The following is a 24,622-nucleotide window of genomic DNA, read 5'->3' on the forward strand; positions in this document are numbered from 1 at the left end:
CTGCCCATGTTTGAACATCCACATTTCCTCAACTCTTCCATCTGTTGACTTTTGTGAAGTGAAAGAGCTGAAACCTTTATCACGTGGGTGAGATTCATCCGGCTGAACCAAATCACCTACTAGGCAACGCCTGGAAACAATTTTCCAATTTTTATACTTCTTCTTTTACCAGGTAGTAATTCAACAATGTTTGATTATGTCCAAGTGGCCACTTAAACCAGCCAATGACAGGTCATAAGCCCTGTAAATGCCTAGACTTCCATATTCCCTTCTCGAAAGCTTTTTCCCTCTCTGTTGAAATAAATTTAAATAGAGTTATAGTCATGTTGGCTACATACTAAAGCAACACATAAAATTTTCATTACACAGACTGAGTCAAAATCTCTGATCGTCCGCAACAGAAATCCTAGAGTTTTTATGCTTTCATTTGTTATGCTCTGTAAATGCTTAATGAAGGTTAATTTTTCATCAAATAAAATACCAAGATCGGTCATGTCGGTCACTCGCTCTAAATTTATAGAATTTATAGTGTAGTTGAAAGCAATTGGTTTCTTATTTCAGCAAAAAGACATAACTTTGCATTTGTCAACATTGAGGAATACTTTTCACACCACACATTCAATCAATTTAAGTTATTGTCAATAAAGAATTGTAAATAAATAATTTAAATGAAAATTTAAGTTAGATTGCAGAGTTACGCAACGACCTATATTTGTTACCTCTCTATGTATTTTTATTTCTTCAGCAAACAGCAAAACTTCAGAACCTCGGAAAACATGATTTTATGTCGTTTATAAAAATTAAAAACAAAATAGGACCTAGATTACTGCCTTGCGGAAGACGTCTGGTTCCAAATAAGAATTTAGATGTATAATTTTTAATTTTAACATGCAACAATCTGTCTTACAGGTAGGCCCAAAACCATTCGAGAAAGGCTCCGCGGAATCCTAAACTAAATAATTTGCCAAGCAATACCTTATGTGAAACCTTATCAAACGCCTTGCTGAAGTCAGTATATGTACTGTCAACCTGATGACTTTTGATAAGAGCTTCACAAATGAAATTATGATAAAGCATTATGTTTGCGGCAGTTGATCTTCCTTTAACGAAGCCGTGCTGTTCACTAACGATTATTTCTGAGATCGGTTGAATGCGATCGAGAATAAGTGAATCAAACAATTTAGGAATGATAGATATGCATAGATAGAACGATAGAATTGTAATCGGGGCCCAGTCTGTCTTAGATAAATAATTAGTGATAGAAATATAATATAATTAAATACATTTATTACATACCTATAACCGCCAATCGGTCATACACAATTACGTCGTTTTGACACATCGATCTTTGCACATCGAATCAAACAAAAAATTATATTGTATTTGCGTAATTTATTTTTAATCTAATCGAAGAAGACTATATTTTTTACTACATTTTTTACTATGTTTTTACTACATTTTTTTAAACTATGTATTTCACCAGTACCATGTTTTTCACTATGCCTAATACTTTTTTGTAATTAACGTATATTAACGTCACTAAAATCAACAAATAGAAGAATTGAAGAAATATGGTTGTTCAAACATAGGCAAAATGGTGAATGTTACACAGTGTTTAAAGTGGCCACTTAAACCAGCCATTGACAGGTCATGAGCCCTGTAAATGCCTAGACTTTCATATTACCTTTTTTTTTATTATTGCAAACCAGGCGAGAGAAGTGTGCTTGTCAATTTAATTGATGGATGCATCAAGAAAATAGGAAACTGGATGGCTGAAAACAGACTAACATTAAACCCATCGAAAACTGAACAACTGTGGGTGGCTTCAGCCAGACGACAGAATTTGATCCAGGATACGGCTCTACCCAATGTAGGGAGTACCGCTTTACCCACCGTTAAACTACTGGGAGTTTTACTCAATTCTGACCTTTCTCTGAACGATAAGTTCACGCTTCTACCAGCTGAGACAAATTAAATGCATACGCAAAAATTTGCCGGTTGATGCCGCCCGTCAATTAATAAATGCGTTTGTAGTGTCTAGAGTCGATTATTGTAATGGTATCTATGCAGGTCTACCAATGAACAAAATGACTCGCCTACAATCTGTATTGAATGCCGCAGCGAGACTTATTTTCGGAATCTCTAAGTTCAGTCATATCACTCCACTACTTCGGGAACTACACTGGCTACGTTTTCCACAGAGGGTCGAATACAAACTCTGTTGGCTTATGTTTAAGTCACTGCACAACTCTGCTCCGGAGTATCTAAGGGAACTATGCATTCCAGATGAACTAGCTGACAGGCGTCTCACGCTTAGATCAGCTACGTCTACGGCGAGAGGAAAAGTTATTATACCTCTACGCAAACATATACGCGCACTAAATTTAGTGAACGCGCATTTGCGGTCGCAGGCCCTATGGCATGGAATGCTCTCCTAGCAGAGGTGCGAGGCTGTGAAAGTGAAGTGATGTTTTGGAAAAAACTTAAAACCCACTTGTTCTCTAAATTGTTTTAATTAAATTACAAATTTAAAAGCTTCAATTAAATTATTTTAACAATAGAATCACTATGTAAAGCGCCCTTGAGGTATTTTATTACGAAAATGGCGCTATATAAGTTATCCATAATAATAATAATAATCCCTGTTGTAATTTGTTAATCTTAATTACTCCCGAGGTGGTAAAATACAGTCTTTTGTCTGGAAACATTTTGACAAACTCAAATATTGTATTAAAATGAATTCTTTAAATTTCTATAACTGACTTGGTATGGTATGTTTGGTTTGCTTTTTGTTTTGGTTTTATGAACAGAATAACGATGCGAAGTCACCATAGACTAACGGATGGTGGTATTTTTTTCATAGCGATAGTTGGAGAACTAGCAATCGATAAAACTTACTTTCTGTCCCGAAAAAATATATCATTACATCTGGAAAATTATTATTGCTAATCGACAAAATTATTTATATATTGTAGTTAATTACCTAACTAACGTGAGCGAATCCGCGAGTAAAAGCTTATATTATTGTTATTATTATTTTTATTAAAATATTTGCGTTCGTTTGATTTACCCAAATATTCCATTTTGAGGGCCATTTTCAACGAGTTGTAAATAACTCACTATTAGAAAATGGGAATCCAGTTGGGGTAGAGCGGGATTCGAACCACGGACCTTTGAGCCGCAAGTCCGAGACACTAGCCACGAGACCACAACCCGGTTCAATGATACTTTCAGTATCAATTTTTTTTTCATTTTTTATGACATTTTACACAAGTTTTGTTTATAAATTTGTATGAATAACTGTAAATTTGAGTTACATGTTAGGCCGTTTCGAGGTTACTACGTCAGGACTCGTATGTGTATAGTAAAGTATTATTTTGCCATCTTACGTATGGTTGGTTTCGTGTCATTGTATTCATTTTCGTTATTTTTACTTGATTTTGTTTTGACCAACTTGATTATTATTTTGGCATTTTATTCTCATGTTTTTATTTCGTTATTTCAGGAATAAATCGCAAAAATAAAAATGGAGTCGCCAGATCAAGAACTGCCACCGGTTGAGGAAGAAGGATTTCTCCTAAGTCCGTCTTTTATGGATTGGGTCCTCATAGCAGCTCTAATGGCGGCAGCTTGGTGGTACTTCTTTATCAGGAAACAAGATAAGAAAGAAGAAATTATAGGAACAAAATATTCCATACAGTGAGTAAATTTAACGCTAACTTTTCAAATTATTTTAAGACAGTGTTTCCTACTCTTTACGAATTTCTGTTTTGAATTGGAATGTTTTACGTTAGTCTACTTGTTTAGAACCTTAATGTTTTCTGTTTAGATCTGAATTTCGCAATTCGACCTATCCATTGAATGAATAAATAAATAATTATTACTCTTATATGGAACGCACGCAAAAAATGCAATATATGTATACTTTATTGCACGTGCGTCCTTCAATAATCTGCCGTTGCATTTTCGTCATAAATGATTTTTTATAAATTTGCAGATTTTTATGTAATCTGATCGTCCATGCTTTGCGATATACTCCTATTTAATAAATAAATATTCATTTAAAGTGCCGTTTCGAGCATTTTTTTTTCTGCCTTGATGGCAGATTTTATTTGTATATAACCACTTACCGACTTTTCTATGTCTACCGATTTCGAGATATGTACTTAATAACAAATATTTAATAACATTTAGTAAAATGTTTGACCACAAAGTTAATGCTTTAAATATTAATAAGATTTTATTTATTACGCTTCAGTTTCAGAAAAGGGAAAAATCACATTTCTAAAAATTTTAAAAGTATAAAGGTCTATAAAATACTGCCCAGTAAAAAAAATATAAACTTAGAAGCATAAAAAATATTTTTAAATTTGTAATTTTGTATTCCCGTAAAAACAGTCATTCCATTGGCCACGCCCCTTATACGTCACGATTCATGTTAATTTGTTCCTGACCATTCAAATTTGTTTAGAACATTGTCGTGAATCTTGATATCAAAATTATCAAAGCCAAACATATCGCGTTTTTCTAGAGACGTATGTTTTTAAATTTTAGTTTTTATACTTATACATGAAAACATTTCTCTACAGTATCCATATTGATTTTGAAAATACAATGAATTATTCTTAATCCATTTAATATTTTTTTTTCGGTATTCGTAGTATGCGATATTTCTTTATCCTTGAAAACTACCATTTAATTAATTATCTTTTCAAATCTGATACTCGTATCTACATAATATTTAACTTCTTTACGTCGGCGCGGCGTCGTCGTCAATGAGGAAGATTTTTTTATATTATTTTTATTTGCTAACAGACTTGTAGGAATTATTATGAGGTGGTGATCCTGTCCCAGTCAAAGGGGTACAGAAGAAACGGTGTTAGAGTTCCTAGGTGTATTTATTACATGGCGAAAAAATACACGGAACCTTGTTGTGAAGCACGAGAGTAATGACGATGATGAGTTGAAGAGACTGCACTTGGGTTACATGCTAAAACTGAGTTGCCGCACGACTGGGTTGACTTGCTTGGGCTGCCTGATCAAACTGACTAGGCGTTTCCATGCCCTGTGGTCTCTGTATAACCGCGTTCCTTTGTCCTTCGTGTCTCCCTGGTAGGAATGATGTTAACCTACTTCTGGACGTTGCTCTCGTCGTTATGCGCAGTACTGTTAGTCTTGTATTCAATATAAAACGGCGACTTGCTTCGTCGGTCGTCGATCTATATTTCAGGTGAAATCATTGCACGTCTATGTGTCATCGATCATGGACCATAAGCCCCACTTATTATTAAACTAAAGCAAAAAAAAAAATAATTATGTATCGTATTATCAGCGCTATGATGTTTTAAGTTTTGTATTTTTAAAATTACCTATTTCGCGTGTGACGTCTTAAGATCTCTTTCCTTCTTCTCGATGAGTTCTGCTGATTTGTCAATTGACTTACCGTAAACCGGAAATCTATAACTCTCGTATCATTGGTTGATTCTGAAGAACTAGTGACGTTCGACGAAAAAATTTTTTTTCCATGCATTTTTAAGAAACTTCGTCCTACAATTTAATGCTCTAATTTTTGCGCGCGTAAGAATACATTTTTTACATCCAATTTCCCGTAGGGCTGAACTTCCTTATTGTGTCGGCGTCGCATTCACTTTCTTTGCTGCCATTCTGCGTCTCCATCGCAGCGTAGCACACTGATTGATCTGATTAAAACTTAGCTAATACTTTCAAATAAATAGCACCATAAAAAATAAATAAATGGGTTTTGCCAAACACTTTACGACGCGTAGCTTTATCTCACGCCATTTTTGTATATTAATTCAATCTACTCCTTAACCAAATGACGACCTGATAATTGATAACGCCTTTGTTGTCTCATTTTGATTTTTTATATATTATTATTATAAACACTTATGGACTTAATGCAAAATTGGCGGGCGTACGATGACCTCAGTTGCTATTTGAGATAAGGAAAAGATAATAGGCATTATGCATATATGCAACTATGCATTTAAAGAAGACGTGATAGATATTGAATATACAAAAAATAATCGTGCATTCTACTTTTACTAACAGTGATATGATTTTCTTTTGAATTTTCTTGCGATGCACATTATAAATATATGTATTTTATGATTTAAATAATGCAGGTACTATACTATTATAAACATAAATATAATTAATTGGTCTTAAAATGTTGCTGCCTTAGGGCCCGGATCGCAATGTGATGCAATCTTTATTTAAGGCTAAATCAATCACATTGCCTAGCTTATTTAATTTCGGTGATAATTTAAAAAAATCAAAGTTTATAAAATTTTACTACCGCTATCGCCACGATTATTTTGAGGTAGTATAACCCACGATCAAACAAATCGCAAGACCTTCGACACGAAGGCAACATAAAGAAATACAAACTTACACCACACTCTGTCAAAGGGACTTTGAGTACTATGCAATCAAAATCCACCGAGAAAATAAGATTGACCGTGGAGGTAGGTACAGTATTGTGCGAATTAATGGAATAACAGTAATTTTTGTCATTTTTTATGTATAGCAATACTTATATGTCGATTTGACAGTTGTTTAGCGCCAAAAATTATGACTTACAGTTCATTAATCCTTTGGGAGCTCATATTGGTGTTTGTTGGTGTAACATCTGTTGTTTTTTTTACATTTTCTCAGTAAAGGACTAATTTTATAAATTGCTTACATATTAAACAGTGTTTTTGGTTTGGTTTAAATCATGGATATCACGCTGAGGAAAAGGGAAAAGATTAAAACCTTAAGTGAAAATACATCAATGACTCCGAAGGAGATTGCAAATGAATGTTTTGTGAGTCAGGGAGCAGTCAGCAAGATTTTTAAGTAGAAGAGAGAAACAGGGTCAGTCGAAGCAAAGAGAATTGGGAATTGTGGAAGAAACCGGAAAACTAGTGTCCGAGATGAAATATCTTTAATCAGAAATAGTAAGTTAAACCCCAGAGAAACATGTTACGAACTTCAACGAGATTTGGCAGACACTGGGGTGATGGTATATGACTCAACAGTACGAAAAAGACTCTTTGAATCTGGAAGAAAAACAATTCGACCACAGAAGAAACAACGGACGGTGCTGTTTTCAGATGAGACCCACTTGCTCGTGCAGGGATATCGCACAAAATTTGTTAGAAAAAATGGGGATAAAAAACTTACTGTGGCTCATATTGACCAAACGGTGAAATATCTTGTGAATATGTTTTGGGGCTGCTTTTCGTATATGGGGACCGGATCATTGATACCAATAGAAGGAATGATGAATAGCCTTAAGTATAAAGCTCTATTGGAGCAACACTTGAGTACAGAACTGAGTAAAGGTTGTCGTAATGATGGAGCTGTATTTCAACAGGACTCAGTTCCTTGTCGCGTATCGAAGTTTATGCTTAAGTATTTTAATGATAAAAATATAACTCTTTTAGACTGGCCTGGAGATTCACCTGACCTTATCCCTATATAAAATTTGTGGGCGATTTGTAAATCTAGGATACAAAAATTGGACTGCACAACCAAGATAAAGATGATAGAAGCTATTATTCGGATGTGGTTTCGAGATGACAGAATAAAAGAAAATTGCCGATCTTTAAATGATTCCATGCCAAAACGTGCTCAGGCTGTTATAAAAGCAAAAGGAGGACATACATCCTATTAAATAAAAAATATTTTATGACTGTACGTCACCTGTAACTCGAAATATTAATAAAAACTATTTTATGATTACAATGAGTTGTATTCCATTTATTTGCACAATACTGTAGAAGTAAAATGGATTGTGTCATTTGGTCAAAATTAAAGCTACGACAAAAAAATAAAATAATTACTACCTCAAAACAAGATCTGGTCTTTCTTAGTGATTGTTTAAATCTTGAAAGACTTACACCAAAAAAGTCCAGATCTTGTCTCGTGTTTACAATGCGACACAATCGGGACATTGGTGCATGCAAGCCACAGTTTGTGCTGTGCTGATCAAGGAACAGCACATTATTATTTCGCAACCGGCGAATCGGAACGTTAAACAATCATAAAATATCTCCTCCACGAATGTATAGTTTATGTTTTATTTTTTGTACGTTTTATGATATAAGTAATATAAAGGTATGCAGAGAGAAATGAAATATATGTGTAGTGTTTTTTAATTTTTTTTTTAATTTTGTATATATCTTACTGTATATTGCTTTCTATGTGTATTCCACATGCAAAAAATAAAAAGTGCATTTATTATAATGCGTGCTCAGCACAGATTAATTTTTAACCATTTTACGAAACCATTGCATTTATTTTTTACTTAAAACTTTCCCAAACTACATATCAAAGAACTACGTTCATGAATTTTATTCGTATAAAAACGTATTTTGTACTATGTTTGTAACTTTTCTTTTGTTTTTCCAGGCCGGCAAGCTTGACAGCCACCACATCGGAGACTTCATTCATCAAGAAGCTCAAGTCTTCTGGTAGAAGTCTGGTGGTGTTCTACGGCTCCCAGACGGGCACAGGAGAGGAGTTCGCTGGAAGATTAGCCAAGGAAGGGATCCGCTATAAACTGAAAGGCATGGTGGCTGATCCCGAGGAGTGTGACATGGTAAGTGAATATTCATCGATTGAACGTTTTACGAATTGTCGCAATAAACAAAATGATTTCTTCCAGTATTACCATTGATTGGGTGAAGCTGCGGCTTACTACTTTCCCCTGAATGACCCTAGTAAGTTGAGGGGTCGAAAAGTTTGAAAGCAGTTACCAAAATTATCTTCTATCAAAATTATTGGACCCTTTTTTTAACGAATTAGTCATCTTATAATTTTGCGTATCTAATCTACCACGGAGGTGTTCACTGTTTAATGTCCGAACCATTATATGTAATCGTCTACCAAATTATTACATTTGCATTTACTGAATATTTATTGAAATTATGACGTTCACTTCACATCATGGTAAAAATCTACACGGTATGATAAAATAACGTAGGGTGGATTGATATATATTTTAACAAAATATTTTGTATTTATTTAATGCCAGGCAATCGCAATAACCAGTATACCATGAGGCCGACTGATATCCACTTGGTTTCCTTTTGCAGAATTTTTGAGAGTAGCCGCTCAATAAATTTTTAATAAATACAAGACTATATAACAAAAGGTCAATCGACCCTAATTTTACCATGCTGTGAGGATTTGGATGAAACGTGTGAGATTTGCCTATAAATATAAAGATATTTTTAAGGAGAGATGGCATGACGACTCATCTCAATCAGCTGTATGTTAACTACGATGATTAGTATAAGCAAGAAGAAGACATATTTGGTAAAATAAATTAGAAACGTTTCACGCCTCAAAAAATCAAATGTTTGCTTCTTCAGAAAAAAAACAGGAGTGGGGAGGGGGAAACCAGATGCGCCGCCCGCCCTCTTCCCCGCCCCACGAAATCGGCTGGGTGAAAAATGGAATTGTTCTAGGGGCTCACGGCCGTTCAGGCGCTAATAAATTTAGTTTTTCTGGGTTATTGTGCCGTGTGTGGATCGCATTTCAGCGTTTGCCGATGCCACCATGCTATTTTACGAGGCTCCAACGTGGAACGAAGTTTATAAAAAGACTAATACTGGCATAAACTAAGTAAACAAATGACTTGAAGAGAATTTGTTAACTCTTAATATAAACAAAACCAAATACATTAAGGCCGTAGTCTGGTAAAACGCACGCAAAATGAGGAAATCATACGATTTTGCCATTTTAAAATGAACGTTTTTTTTAATCGCTCAATAAAAAAAAAAAACATAAATTAGATAAAAACAGTAATTTTTAAAAGTATTTCTATTAAAAAATATACTTAAAAGTTTTATATACGAGTAACTAAAATAATAATTCGTTTTAGACCTTTTCGGTACCCGTAAGGGTAGGTATGAAGGTATTAAAACGTAAATAAGATATTGTTACTAATTGAATTTTACAACCAGAATTATCTTCTTAAAAAAAATCTTTTGAATAAATAAATCAAATAAATATATTTTTTCCTGTATAGCTAATTACTCATCACTATGTTGTATCAATAAATCAATAGATTCAATTTATCATTCAAAATTATATTTTTGATTTATGTCATAGTAGGGATTTATTGATTATATAGTAATGTATTAGTATAATGTACAATGTACTCTTATATAAACATTATTGCAATAATCTAAAACAAAAAAACATTTTGGAATGAATATTTTTTTTACTTTTTTATTTAATTATGAATTTTTTGAAAAATAGTTTTTTTGAAAAACTTTTATTTAAATTACTGTTTTTTATTTTTGTTTTTTTAGTCAGACTGTAAGAAATTGTTAGTGGCAATAAGTCTGCCACTTAACTGTGTATACCTTTGTTTTATTTAAGAATAAATATAGTTTTTTTTTGTTGTATTTATTACTTAGTATGTATTATGGTTAATGAAGATTTAAAAAAATATTATTATTATTATTCACTCGAGCTGTTTTGAATAATTTTAATATAATTTGAAAATTCAGTGACCTTTTGCAATTTATAAAATATTTTTATTTGTGCTGTAATTTCTGAATTTACTTACCTGCAAGCAAAAATATATTAATAAATTATTACACGCTGTAGCAATTCATTAAATTGTTAAAGGCTTCATTTTAAAATGCTAATCTAAGTATCCAACCAACGAACACTATTTTATTAATATTGTTTATAAGAGCTAAATTTGCGATTGTTGAATTTGCAAAGGTTGTTTTTTTTCATCTATCCACAATAATGATAAGTTAGTTTTGTATCATTTACGCGACTCTTGCATGACTGGCGGGTTATTTAATTTACCCACATATTTTTTTACCTCGAGTAATGTTAGATACCTAGTCTAACTATGTAAATAATAGTGGGCTTCACGGATAAATAACGCTACTCTTCTCGACACGTGATATTTGTCTCTAGATTAAAATCATAACAGTCCTCTACTTTGACTAAGTGTATACGAGTATTTTGCTCAAGGTTTCAGCTTTCGTCCGTACTCGTAAATAATAAATATAATATCATAATTGAGGTAATAACATTATCTAAATGCGGAAATCGTGATATCTGCCAATGTGTATGTCACGTTGTGTCATTTTCTGCTTTCATCTGGAATAAATTAATTGCTTTCTTGCTCATCTGAAATAGAAAATATACATTATTATTATTTTTTTTAAATGTTATTTAAAAAGGTACACACGAACAGAAAATATAAAAGGAAAAATAATGAAACCTACTAAACCGTGAAACCGACTTGTCTACAGGATTCATATTTTTCCTTTACAAAGAAAAAAAAAGTTAAAGTAATTATATAAATTTAAAAAGTTTTACAACCATGATTAAGAACTAAAAGCGTACGTATTTTTCACAAAAAATATATTTACAAAAATTTTAATAGTTTACTGTTAACATAAAATAATAATCAATATAAAGCCTTGTTACATAGAAGCCATTGAATTATTTTTTTTCTTAAAAGTTTTGTCTACATTTTCTTACCTTAGTTACACTTATACGAGTATTTGGAATAATCAATGGCTGAAATATTTCAAACCGAATAAAATGAAGTAAGTGAATTAACGAATTGCGCTTTCCATTGAAAACTATTCAAAATGTATACTATAAATCTCCAGAATGTATGGATGGGTTACGGCACTAAATAATGAAGCAAATGTGCCATCTCGCTCTATAGCTAAATAGATAACAACCAATTTTGTAGTTTCTTACTAGTACCATTTTAGAGTATCTGATTGACTACAAAAATCCACCTATTTCAAGGTAGCACTACACTAGAGATGAAACGGATATCCAGTAAATATCATGTATCCGGCCTAATGTTACTATCCGGCCGGATACCGGATAGAAGCTCAATTTCCGGCGGATACCTAATATTTATTTAACAGCGAAACGTTCATAAAATCAACGCAACTAAATTGATTTATTTTTATCGGCCTTGTTTAAGAAAAAGGAAGTTACTCTAGGAGCTCGCCGAATATCCGGTATCCGGCCAAACCACTATCCATTTCATCACTACTCTACACGCTGACCAATATCTCGGCCAGTACGCTGGCGCGCGTATTGGAAACGGAATTGCTAAACTGTCCACACGTTGGCGATTCGTTCAGTATATGTCCGTGTGAGCCAATGTGCGGATATCAAAAGCGCACAAAAAATCACGTGCGCCCTTTTCGGTAATTCGTAGCGTACTAAAACCAGGGCGGATCGCGCACCAGAGCATGTGCCAGCGCGGGTGCCAGCTCTGCCAGCCACAAATACCCACATCTACACGTTTGCCTAAACGTATTTGCGAACGTATTGGCGAACGTATTGGCGAACGTATTGGCCAGTGTGTACTACTACTACCATCAAGCTATTTCTTTGTAGGGGTAGGCAGAGAGGATGGATCGCCGCATACGTCTATCCTGGCATACGTTCCTTGCTTCTTCCATATTCATACACCTTGTCGTAGATGTCCTTTGGTTCATAAATCTGTTAAAAACAAAAACATCTACGCACGAATTTAATAAACATTATTTTTTTTATTTATAATAATGGTCGAAAACGCTTCAGACGTAAAATCAACTTTTGAGTTTTCTAAAATATAATGATTTGATTGGTCGGAGTAGGGACTAGATTCCATGTACTTGAATACCTTTGAGATAATACTAGAATATATACCGTATCCCTTCGATTTTAACATCTTTGGTAAATCTATAGGTATTGATAAATTGATGACGACAATGTATTCCTACCCTCTAAACGTCGGCGTCGTTTGTGTGTAAAACAGAATGTCATCTAGTTCCGATAAACACATGTCTTTTCGTAACACACACTGCACTAACACGAATATACCTAGTTATATTACGCTTATTTACCATTTCCGTCGGGCATGTTTTTAGTTTGAACGTTTTAAGAACTGAATTCCTTGTCATTTTGTAAGTTGGATTATGTTTGCAGGAAGAACTGACCAAGCTGAAAGAGATCCCTAACTCCATGGCCGTATTTTGTTTGGCAACCTACGGAGAGGGTGATCCAACTGACAACGCCATGGAGTTCTACGATTGGATTAAGGCTGGAGATGGGGATCTTACAGGACTTAATTATGCGGTAAGTGCTATCAGTTCACTATACTTCATTTCGTTTTCTTCGACAGGACTTATGAGATAGGTTACCACTATAGTCCTTAAAATATAGCTGGATTAGAATGACATTTGTCAGAAAAAGTGACGACATAACTTTGTAGTAACGTCAAAGGAGTTATTTGCATTGACACACGAAAAATCATTCGTATCTGGCGTGTTAATTTATTTTTTTAATACAAAGCTTGACACATAAATCAACATTTATATATAAAATCAGCTTTAAAACAAATAAATCTAATTATTAACGACGTTCTTATAAGGTTACATCATTTTGATCAATGTAAATTGATTGAAAAAAAAAAATTCATTTGATGTTGTTCGTGAAAAAAGTATAAATGTCTTATTTTTGGTAAATAATTGTGTTAAACACACTATAATAGGCTTGTTTTTGCGTTTTTTATATCAATTTTAGGAAACAGAGTTTCATGATTGCATGAAATAACTGATAAAATCGATTTGATCAGTGATCAGTAATTTCCCATCACTGATGAAATTAGTTTGTCAGCTGTCATTCTAATCAAGCTATATTTTACGGACTAAAGATGTTTTTTCCCCTTTATTATGATGGACTATTACCAAAATATGATAGCATCGGCCGAAAACATAAATTATATGCATTTATAAATTATCATAATATAAACAACAAAAAGCACAATTAATACAGGACAATTAACAACAATAGGTACGCAAACAATATACGAAAATATACACAAATAAGATAAAATGGTATTTGTAATATTAAACACGTAATTAAACTAATAAAATTTAAACATAAACATCTGAAAAAAAACCCATCAAAACCTGATAGTGCCTATTTCACAGAAAATAAATACTTATAGTTAAATACACATGATTAGATAAAACTTATAGTCTGAAAAATCATAACAAAATATAATATAAACATAATCTTATAATAATGATAAATTTTCACAATTTTATCGAATAAATCCAAGGGAATAATAGCGAAGTTATAACATAAATAAACCAAGAGATATAAGAAAAACATATTTTAAAAAATAAAGAAATTTTTTGAAACATATTTATTCAATCAAACAAATACATATAACAAATCATAACAAAGAACTGTTTGAATACAAAAAAATATAAACAGAACATTTTGAATTTTATAATTTTGAATTTCCGCGAAAACGGTCTATTACATTGACCACGTCCCTAATACGTCACGGTTCGGTTAAATTTTGAACTTTGTGACCATTTAAATTTAAGTATAACATCGTCACGAATCTTGACGTCACAACTACCAAGGCCAAATATGTCGTCGCGTTTTTTTAAGGACATCTATTTTATTATTATGTTTTAAAAGTTATTTATGAAAACATTTCTCCAAAATATTCTGATTGATTTAAATTCATTTTACATCTTTTTATCGGTATTCGTAGTATGTGATATTTCCCTATTGATTAATAAGGAGTTTGACCAGAAAGAATTTGGGATAAATGAATTGAAAGAGTTATAAAGAACACATCAAATCATTTTTCACTCTGTCATTAGAGAACATGGAAAAAATATGAGCCAGATCTCCAATGCCGCCACCACATTCGCCCCAACTCACCCCATAGTATTTTTTTTAAATGCTCGATGTGTCAATGAACAAAACAAAACAAATGTTTTCGGTTTGAATTATTAGCGCCATATTCGTAATATTAGGTACCTACCTACATCTGTATGATAATAATCTTTTCCCGCGTATTTCAATTTTTTTTTTGTTTTCCGTTTCATTACAGGACTCTTAAGCCTCCGCTCATCGTTTTATATTATCAAAATCAAAATAAATTTACGCATATTTACATTTATGTAATGTACATTAAAAAGATGACGTTCGTCAGTAATTTTACAGATCTAGAAGATGGACATTCAAAATATTTAAATGGATTTAAAAAAACTGTTTATAGGTATAAGGTATCAGATAAATAATTTCCGTAACGGGCAATAAATTAATGAATCTCTATTAGCATTAATATCGTACATTATGTTAGTGTTATCACTTTTCTCGGAAGATTTTATCCAACTTTTGTTCTTGATCTTCCACTTCTCAATGCTAACGCGTCGAGAAGTAGGAAGCAGATTATCTACGTCATCGTAAATTATACCAATTTATTGAACTCCATCGCGTGATGAGGATTTAACGACATGACCACTGTGTAAATATTATAGTTATTTTACAACCTTGAAAATCTTTTCTGCGCTGTATCTACCTTATGGTTAATAGCTACTAACATGCCACTAAGTTTTCATAGAATTTGCTTCTGGTGATGTGACATTGTTTAAAAAACAAGTTAAGTTAATGTACTTTTTATAAAATAAATAAAACAATTGTGTTTTTAACCACTATTTTTTTTTTTTATCCACCGACCGGTTTCAAAGGAAACAAGCTTCTTCGTCAAGGTTTACGTAAGTAATGAATTAGGGTAAACCAGGGTATTTTCGGCACCCCCCCCGGTAGTTGGCACTCTCTTATTCAAACTAAAAAAATATGGTTATTAATTTTAGTATTGAATACGGAGTACTTAAATTTATCAAGTTTAATTATAGTCTTGAATACTGGCCACAATTAATTGTTGTTATTATTTTGGTATCTGTCAATGTGCTCTACTAAAACGTGCGAGAAATCAAGAGTTTCTTAAGATTTTTTTAAGGATAGAGCCGTGTTGAACTTTAATTTTCAGCAAGGTTAGTACAAAACTTAACTATATTATGTTTACCAGTGATTGAATACATGTTTATTAAGCTAGTTTTGTATCGAATATGATTATCTTACTAAGAAATTATCTTTTCTAATGGGTGCCAACTATACAAAGAAAAAAATGTACAAAATCAGAGATTGGCACTGTGCCCATAACTAACATGTTGTAGTGTTATTCGTCAATATTTGAATTATTGGCACATGTCAATCAGTATTTTACATGCATTATTGATATTTTGTTTGTTTATTATTTAAGACTAATAAAGTAAATTATTTTAGCATTTAGTACAAAAAGGATTGACTTATATATAAAAAGAAATACTCCGAAGAAAATTTTTTTCAAGACGATTTTTTAAATAGAAAAAGCGTTGCTATCTTCATCTGATTCAGATTGAGTTATACTTTGTCTTTTTGCAATAATATTAAATCCATTCAATCATTATAAAAAAAACACGTCTTTTATTTTTTTTCCAAATACACGGAAATTTTAAAGGTGCCAATAACTGACAAAGTTGCTGTGCCAAATTATAACTTGAGGTGCCAATAAATGGCCGAAATAGTATATTTTCAATCATCTTTATTTATCTTAAGAAATTTAAAGATCCTCTGAATATCAATTAAAAGTTTAAAATAAACTAACATTTGTTGATACGAAAAAAACGTTTGCATTCAAATGATGATCGTTTATAATAAAATAATTAAAACAACTTTGTTAAGATGATTGTTTAATTTATAAATAAATATTGAATCAATCAATACGCTTTAAGTGCCAATCATTAGTGGTTTTACCCTATTTCCTATTTTATTTCATCCATGTTTACTAAATACTACACGTGGAGCTAATAAATCAAGTCTTTTTTTCCCTAAAAAGGTGGTACTTTGAGATAATTAATAACAAATAAAACAATAATTCTTTTAGTCCACTCCTGTCTAGTTTCGAAAGTATTCTTCTCAAATTACCACCTTTTAAAAAAAAAGTCACTTGTCCATGCGCTTTGTAGCTGCAAGACGGTTAGTAATCTAGCTTCTATGTGTAAATATTATTAACTTTCTAATACCTAAATTTTGTAAACGGGGTCCAGAATTTCAATCGTCCATACGCTCAGTAGCTGCAAGACTTGTTGTAATCTAACTCCTATTTTTAAAAACAAGTTTTTATTTATTTATTTTAACGTCATTCAAGCACTAAACTTCATTGTCAAATTAAAACATAATGTAAATGGGAGCAAGATTTTTTACCGTTCATGCGCATTGTGGCTGGAAGACGTGCTGTAATCGAGCTCCTATACATTATAATGTTAATATATTTCATAATTAAAAATGAGGAACTAGAATCCCAATCGTCCATGCGCTCTGTAGCTGCAAGACGTGCTGGAATATTGATTTATTTTACAGCGCCCTTGAGGTGATTTTCACGAAAATAGCGCTGTATAAATTATCTTACCATAATAATAATAATATCGCTTTGTGACCGGGGCCCTAAATATTTTTGTTTGGACGGTGCTTGCCATAGGTAACTTGTCTATTTGAGTGTACTATTATAACCGACGGAGGCAACTGAAAATTTTGTATTTAAATCTTGAGAGAGATAAATAGTTTTATGACAAGTATAGATTTAAATATTGTATTAGAATTTAGAATATGTTAATCATAGAATAAAATAAAAAATATATTTTTTAAATATATAAAATGAGTTAATCGATAAATATCTCTTTATGTCCCTTTATAATTAAGCGTCAGCCCCTCGTTGGTTGGGTAACGTGTTATCGTCAATAGAGGTCCATTTATGATGCAGGGTAGATTTCCACATAGATAAAAGCGCAGAATAAAGGTCAAGAGTCAGAAAAATTTTAATATCAATGCGATGAGGCTGAACAAATCACTAAGTCTTTTTTACTTTAAAACGATTCGTAGATTTGTTTAGATGTGTAACTGACCTTCGGTATCTTATTGTTGCCTACTCATATTTTATATATTTATATTCAAGTTGTTTGCCTACTATTAAGGAAAATACAAAGAACATCCAATAAACAAGTCTAGTTTATGCTCGTTCAAATTCTGCCGCTGAAACAAAAACAAAAGAGTAGAAAACATAATATATCAAAAACATTTTTCACTTTGTGGTATGACATTTTGCACTTCTTTGTTTATAAATTTGTGTAAATAACTTTATTAAAAGTCGTTGGAAGAAAACATCGTTTCTCAGAAAACCTCTCTTAACACACATGCGCTCAAATTATTCAATTCAAAGTAAAATGTGGCACTTTTCTCCCTACCTAACTCTACCAACATAGCACATATTAAAAAATATAATACGAGTACCTATCTACATAGATTAAACCGTGTCAATATTTAAAATATTTTACTAATTTGAACTAAATACAATAATTTGTAATTGTTCAGCTCGTTATGTATAAAGTTGCAGTTACATGCTCGATGACCTCTGGTATGCACGTGGTATGCTAAAATATAAAAATTATAATCTAGAATAATATTATACAATATTTTATTGAAGAAATTCAGTTGTAGGGTGATAAGTGCCAAATATCATTTCACCCCAAGGCTAAGATTATAAACATTTTAAAAATCAAAAACTTTTTCCATTTGGTATCTTTAAAATAGTACTGGCTTAAATATAACAAAATAAGTTATTCGAATAAACCCACATAATTGTATAATGTCTACAAACTTGAAATCTATCTAAAATTCTTTGGGATCCGAAAAAAATACTTTTTAAACAAAAAAAATCTACACGCTCGTGTGACCGCTAGGACTTCAGAGTAATAATTCGCGGCCCGCTTATAGAGACGCCCATACCGAGAAAACCATTCTAGGGGTATCAATCACGAAATTAGCTACAGCCTACATCAAAACAACGGGCCGTAGATACTCTGGTCGAGAATTGCAAGCGTGGCGATGAACCGCCCGTTAAGTTTTTGTTGTAAAACTAATAACCAAACCAAAAATTTACAGCGCTTTTGTTCTATGCAACAGACTAGGGCCTCTCAAACAGGCCGCGAATTGTTACTCTGAGGCTAGGACCGACAAATGGGGACAAAATCAAAACACAAGCCCCTGCGTATTTTCTGGTGTCCATGAGAAGGATGCATGCGGTTCGAAAGTGCACATAGGCGGAAATAGACCAGGTGGTACTCCTTACCCACGCCACTTTTCTCCCCATCCAACCCTACCTGGCAACTGATAACTACTTATAATAAAAACACGAGTGAAACAAATTTATTTAAGGATATAATATGAATAAAATACGTCTCTTCTGAAGTAAAAGGTTTACTCCCTTGTGCTGTGGAAAAATCAAGAACATTTTGATTAAATGAGATACTTTGAATTTGGATAAATATTATGATATTCAAGTCATGGTTGTATTTTTCGTAGTAATATGGTGAAATTTATTTCTTACGCTGCAAATTGCGTCACGGTAAAATTCAAAAAGGCTAAGTTCAAAATCATGCCTGTACATCGACTTTACGCCTATTTTCATCGCACGAATACGGTTTTTCATTTGTATTAGCAAATTCAAATAATAAATATTCTCATAAATAATTACAATTATTTTATTTTACAGAATATTTTACGAATTGTATTTTCCCGCTATCACTTAGGTTGGTAGAACTTATATAGTTTGTTTAATTCTACGGTTGCTTCATCTGATTTATATTACCAGCAGCTGACAGCAAAGAAAAATAACTGTCAGATTATTTAGATTCATTTTATGAAGTTTGTACGCACAAGTAGTTATATTAAAACTGTAATGGAATATTGAAAATATATTAATGTTGGACTGTAGCTCTATAATGAGGTTCACATCATGCAATTATAAACATATAATTTATACTAGGTTAAAAACATGTCGGTGATCTTGAACTTTGGTCTTACGATTGTTTAAGACCGATATGTTCGGAAATGCTGAACTATATTGTTTAGTACGTGAGTGATATCTTAAAAGAACATTCAGGATGGTTTCTATATTACGGAGAAGATCTGCGCGAATTATCAACGCGGCTCTAAGATTACGTCATTACAATTCTACTCTGACATTAGCAGAAGGCGAGGTGAGAAATCAGTTTAACCAACGGTCGTTCGTGCTTTGAATCAACCTTTTTAAAATTATTTATTAATATTTTTTAAGTAGATATTTTGCACAGTATGTGTATTTCTCGGTGTATGTATGGACATAAACATAATATGTTATTTTAAAAACGTTTGATCATGCTAGTATTTATTAGTAGGTATATATCGGAATTCGGAATCAGAACTAACAACTTGACAATTTTTTAATTTGTATTCTGCCCCTAACTTCATTTCATTCAAACTTCAGGCAGTAGATTCAAAGTCATAGCGGGCGTTTTTTTTTTTTTTTTTTTTTTTTTTATTTATTAATAAAACATATAAGACATGAATATCATGATATTATATTCCCAGGAGTTGTACGAGAAAACTCATTTGGGACGGTACATAAAAAAAATAGTACATTTCTTGTAACAATACATAGTATACATTTAAACAATAAAAATTTTAACAAATTTTAACAATCTATGAACTTAATATTAAAAAAGGAAAGAAAACATTTAAACAATCTGTGAACTTAATATTAAAGAAGAAAATAAAAACATTCAAACAATCTGTGAACTTAATATTAAAAAAGAAAAGAAAAACATTTAAACATTCTGTGAAATTAATATTAAAAAAGAAAATAAAAACATTTAAACATTCTGTGAACTTAATATTAAAAAAAGAAAAGAAAAACATTTAAACCTAAAACATAATATATAGACTATTCACAGAAACTGAGCTAAAAACTATCACTTTCAAAAAGATTCAAGAAATAGGTCTTCATTTCTGGTCTTTGAGATTTACCACTCGACATTTCATTTTTAAGGTCATCAGGCAGTTTATTAAATTGTATACGACCAATGTATTCCAGAGACCTTTTCGGTTCAAAAGAGTCAGTAGGCATAAACTGTTTGTAATACATTGATCAAATCATTTGTAATAAATCAACAATAATAATTTTAATAGCTCATTGATTACTCAACATATGTGCAATATTATAGTGAATTAATCTGCATTTTATAGTAAATCTCGATTTTTGTTTAAATTCCAGGTATTTGGTTTGGGTAACAAGACTTATGAGCATTATAATGAAGTTGGAATATACGTGGACAAGCGTTTGGAGGAATTGGGCGCTCACCGAGTTTATACTGTTGGACTCGGGGATGATGACGCCAAGTAAGTTTTTACTAAATTGTCAACTATCTGTTCGTCAGATATTGGAAGCACAGGTAACATCTTTCTGCTAGGCAGCTTTTGTATTTTTTTGATATCTGCCATTTGAAATCTTTCTTCACATATCGGGGAAACACACTAAACTATTATATTAATATATTACAATAGAGATGGACAACATTTTAGAAAAGGGAATATGTCCATATTCCTAAGCATTTACAGGGCTCATGATCTATCATTGGCTGGTTTATGACCTATCATTGGCTGGCTACTTTACACACTGTGTAACATTCACCATTCTGTTTGAACATCCATATTTCCTTGATTCTTCTAACTGTTGATTTTTGTGAAGTTATAGAGCTAAAACCTTTATTGGTGCGGGTGAGGTTCATCTGACTGAATTATTTCATTTGCATACTAGCCAATGTCTGAAAATATTATTTAAAAAATATCACAACATAACTATTATCACAATTTTTTTTTTGAATATTCAGGGATCACATTTGACACAGTAAATCTTTCCCACAGTCGTTTCTTGAGTCTTAAGTTTAAAGGTAAACATATGTTTACATGCAAATTCATTGGGACTCGCATCTTAAAATATTAATTACACATTGAATAAGTTCTCGCTGTTCGTGAAAATTAATGCATTATTTTTTTAAAATTAGTAAAGAACATGTCATTGAAAGCATTAACTATCGCTAGCGATTACTTTCTCCCATCTTTCTGGCAGCAAACGAATATCATCTCAAAAGAAAGACTCATCTTTTGAGTTTATCCATGAATCCACTCATTTTTTGGCATCTTCATAAGAATAGAAGTGCTTCTCAGCCAAGTCACGAGTCATCGATTTGAGCAAGTGGTAATCAGAAGGAGCAATGTCCGGTGAATTCAGCGGGTGGGATAGGACTTCCTACTTGATCGTTTCCAAGTATGTTTTGACTGGCCAACATGTGGCCGAATGTTGTTATGCTGCAAAATTAGTTAGTCGTGTCTCTCCTCGTATTGCTGGTATTTTTCCTTTAACGGTCAGCTCATCAATTGTAGTCGATAGCGATTTCCTGTGATGGTTTGGTTCATTGCGTTTGAGGAGCTCATACTACACTACGATGATGATGATGATTCGGTGTTCTCCACAAGAATTCTATTTGAAATTTAGACCTGTTATTCTAGATGCAATTTCTAGGGCCCCAATGCTGTTTTTGAGCCAAATTTTTCTCAGTTCAAGCGAACTTTTAATGGTAACTTGTAGCGATTGCGTATATATGCTACATATATAAAATAAACTGCTCTATTTTCAAGCCAAAATTATCGCGTCTGTAGTGAAGTGAAATTAAGACACAACATTGTTATGCCATTTTTAAATTGAGAAATTTTAAATTTTTAAATTTCTTGAACTTAAATTAAAATTAAAATGACAAGATAATATTTTTTTATACTTATTGAAAAATTATTTTAAATCGATAAAAATCCTGTTCATAAATAAATGTATTTCTAGTATTGAAGACGATTTCATCACGTGGAAGGATAAGTTCTGGCCAGCGGTTTGTGAGTACTTCGGCATTGAGAGTACGGGAGAAGAGGAGATGATCCGTCAGTACCGACTCTTGGAGCAGGAAGACATCAGCTTGGAACGAGTTTATACCGGAGAGATTGCTCGATTACACTCCTTCACTAACCAGAGGCCGTAAGTGTAATCAATATTATATTATGTTAAGATTTTAGTTAGCAAATGATGAAAACTAGCACCTACTGATTTGCTGAAGTCCCAAAAGAAAATATAGGTTAGTTATAAAAGTAAAGGATTTGTTAAACAATTATTTTCACTCGAAGTTTCTTAAAAATAAGAGAGATCCAAGACTTCATTAAAAATAAAATAGTGTTTTCAAGTTTAAAATTAAACTTTGATGTTTTGAAGTTATCAAACAGAATGCTAGTATACCTATATTTTTATGTTAGATAAATGGTTTTATCTTGTGTATTTATTTACCAAATTGTTATATGTTTATTTTTTCGTTGAAATAAAAGGATTACTAAAATATGATAGCATTATCTAGTTTTGTTTTTTAAAAATTGTATATAGGGTATCGACTGTTAATGTTCTCATAAAACCTTAATTTTCAGGCCATTTGATTCTAAGAATCCGTACTTGTCTCCTATAAGAGTAAACAGAGAACTCCATAAGGGCGGTGAACGATCTTGTCTACATATCGAGTTCGATATTGAAGGATCCAAGATGCGTTATGATGCAGGCAAGTTAAGATTTTTAATGTATTCTTTTTTATTATTGACTTTTAACACAACCATTAAATCCAAAATTAAATTACACTGCGAAAAATTCTCATTATAATATTACATTCATTAAAAGTTTTCGAAATGCTTAACAGTTTTATATTTAATCACGAAACTTTCTCTTTGTTTATTTAAAAAAAAATTCTTACAATTATTATATTAATATAACCTACTCAACAATGGAGGCGGATTCCTTTTATAAATGACAACTTTTCAAAACAATTACCTAATTCCCTAGGATCAAACATCAAACCCGCATTCTACACAACTAATAATATAGGAAAATTGCTAAACAATCAGTCTCTAAATATAGTAAATCTGACAATTACATTGTAATGATTGCGATTTAATCTACATTGGAAAAACAAAAATAAACTTTAATGTTAGAATAAAAGAACATTTAAAGTGCCTAAAGTTTAATAATTTTTCTGAATTCGCAAACCATCTGATAGAAAATACTCATAATTTTAATAAAGACAGTGGATTAAAAGTTCTTCACTTTGAAAATAAAATATTAAAATTAGACAACTTGGAAATCTTAGAAATAAAAAAAGCAATTCATAATAAGAAAAAAAAAACAAATAAACGATATTTTCTTTAGTCCACTGCTGTCTAGTTTTAAAGATTTTATCAATCTCAATTCACACCTCCCCATCTTTGCAAGAACAACATGACAAAAATACTTGACTTATAGCTCCATATGTTTAGATTGAATATTTAGGTACTAAACACTGTTAAAAAAAAGTATAAGATTCGTTATTAAATTATACTTTGATAAAGAAGATTGTGTGCCTTTTGAAACTGGTCGGTAGAAAAAGTAAAAAATAAGTGGTTAAAGATAAAGTTGTTTTATATTTATTTTCATCATCATCATTATTCACTTTCCGCACCTAATGGTGCATAGGGCACTGATTTGGTACACCAATCGCAGCATATCTTGATCATTTTTGTTACATGAAGGTAAGATGATCAGTCTTACGCTTCAGGTACCAGTCTAGGGACTATGAAATATTTTAATGTGAAAACACCTTTTTAAATAAATATTTCTTATCAACCATGTCGGGAATCGAACCCTACATGCTGGAACTGAGTGACTGCGTTGAGCTGACTTGTTGGGTTGACTGTTCGGGCTGACTGGGCGTTACAACGCCCTGTGGTATCTTAAAATGTCACGTTCCTTTGTTTTTCATGTCTCCATGGCGTGAATAAACTG

At 32.1% G+C, this 24,622-nt stretch overlaps 1 protein-coding gene across 2 annotated transcripts in view; it reads left to right on the forward strand.

The window, feature by feature from the left end:
• Positions 1–24,622, forward strand: part of Cpr (Cytochrome P450 reductase) — a 76,048-nt gene that overhangs the window by 37,085 nt on the left and 14,341 nt on the right. Inside the window, exons 2-7 of one of the 2 annotated variants that reach the window (XM_088227621.1) lie at positions 3,506–3,699; positions 8,419–8,608; positions 12,985–13,134; positions 20,996–21,120; positions 22,616–22,804; positions 23,242–23,369. In XM_088227621.1, coding sequence (XP_088083747.1) covers positions 3,527–3,699; positions 8,419–8,608; positions 12,985–13,134; positions 20,996–21,120; positions 22,616–22,804; positions 23,242–23,369 — 955 coding nt within the window. In that variant the 5' untranslated portion in view covers positions 3,506–3,526. Of the gene's footprint in view, positions 1–3,505; positions 3,700–8,418; positions 8,609–12,984; positions 13,135–19,540; positions 19,944–20,995; positions 21,121–22,615; positions 22,805–23,241; positions 23,370–24,622 lie in introns of those variants that run through there. The other variant, XM_088227622.1, reaches the window with a different exon arrangement.

This window comes from Micrasema longulum, unplaced genomic scaffold (assembly GCF_059751315.1).
Source record: "Micrasema longulum isolate JH-2025_06_02 unplaced genomic scaffold, ASM5975131v1 h1tg000515l, whole genome shotgun sequence".
NCBI classification, from domain to species: domain Eukaryota; kingdom Metazoa; phylum Arthropoda; class Insecta; order Trichoptera; family Brachycentridae; genus Micrasema; species Micrasema longulum.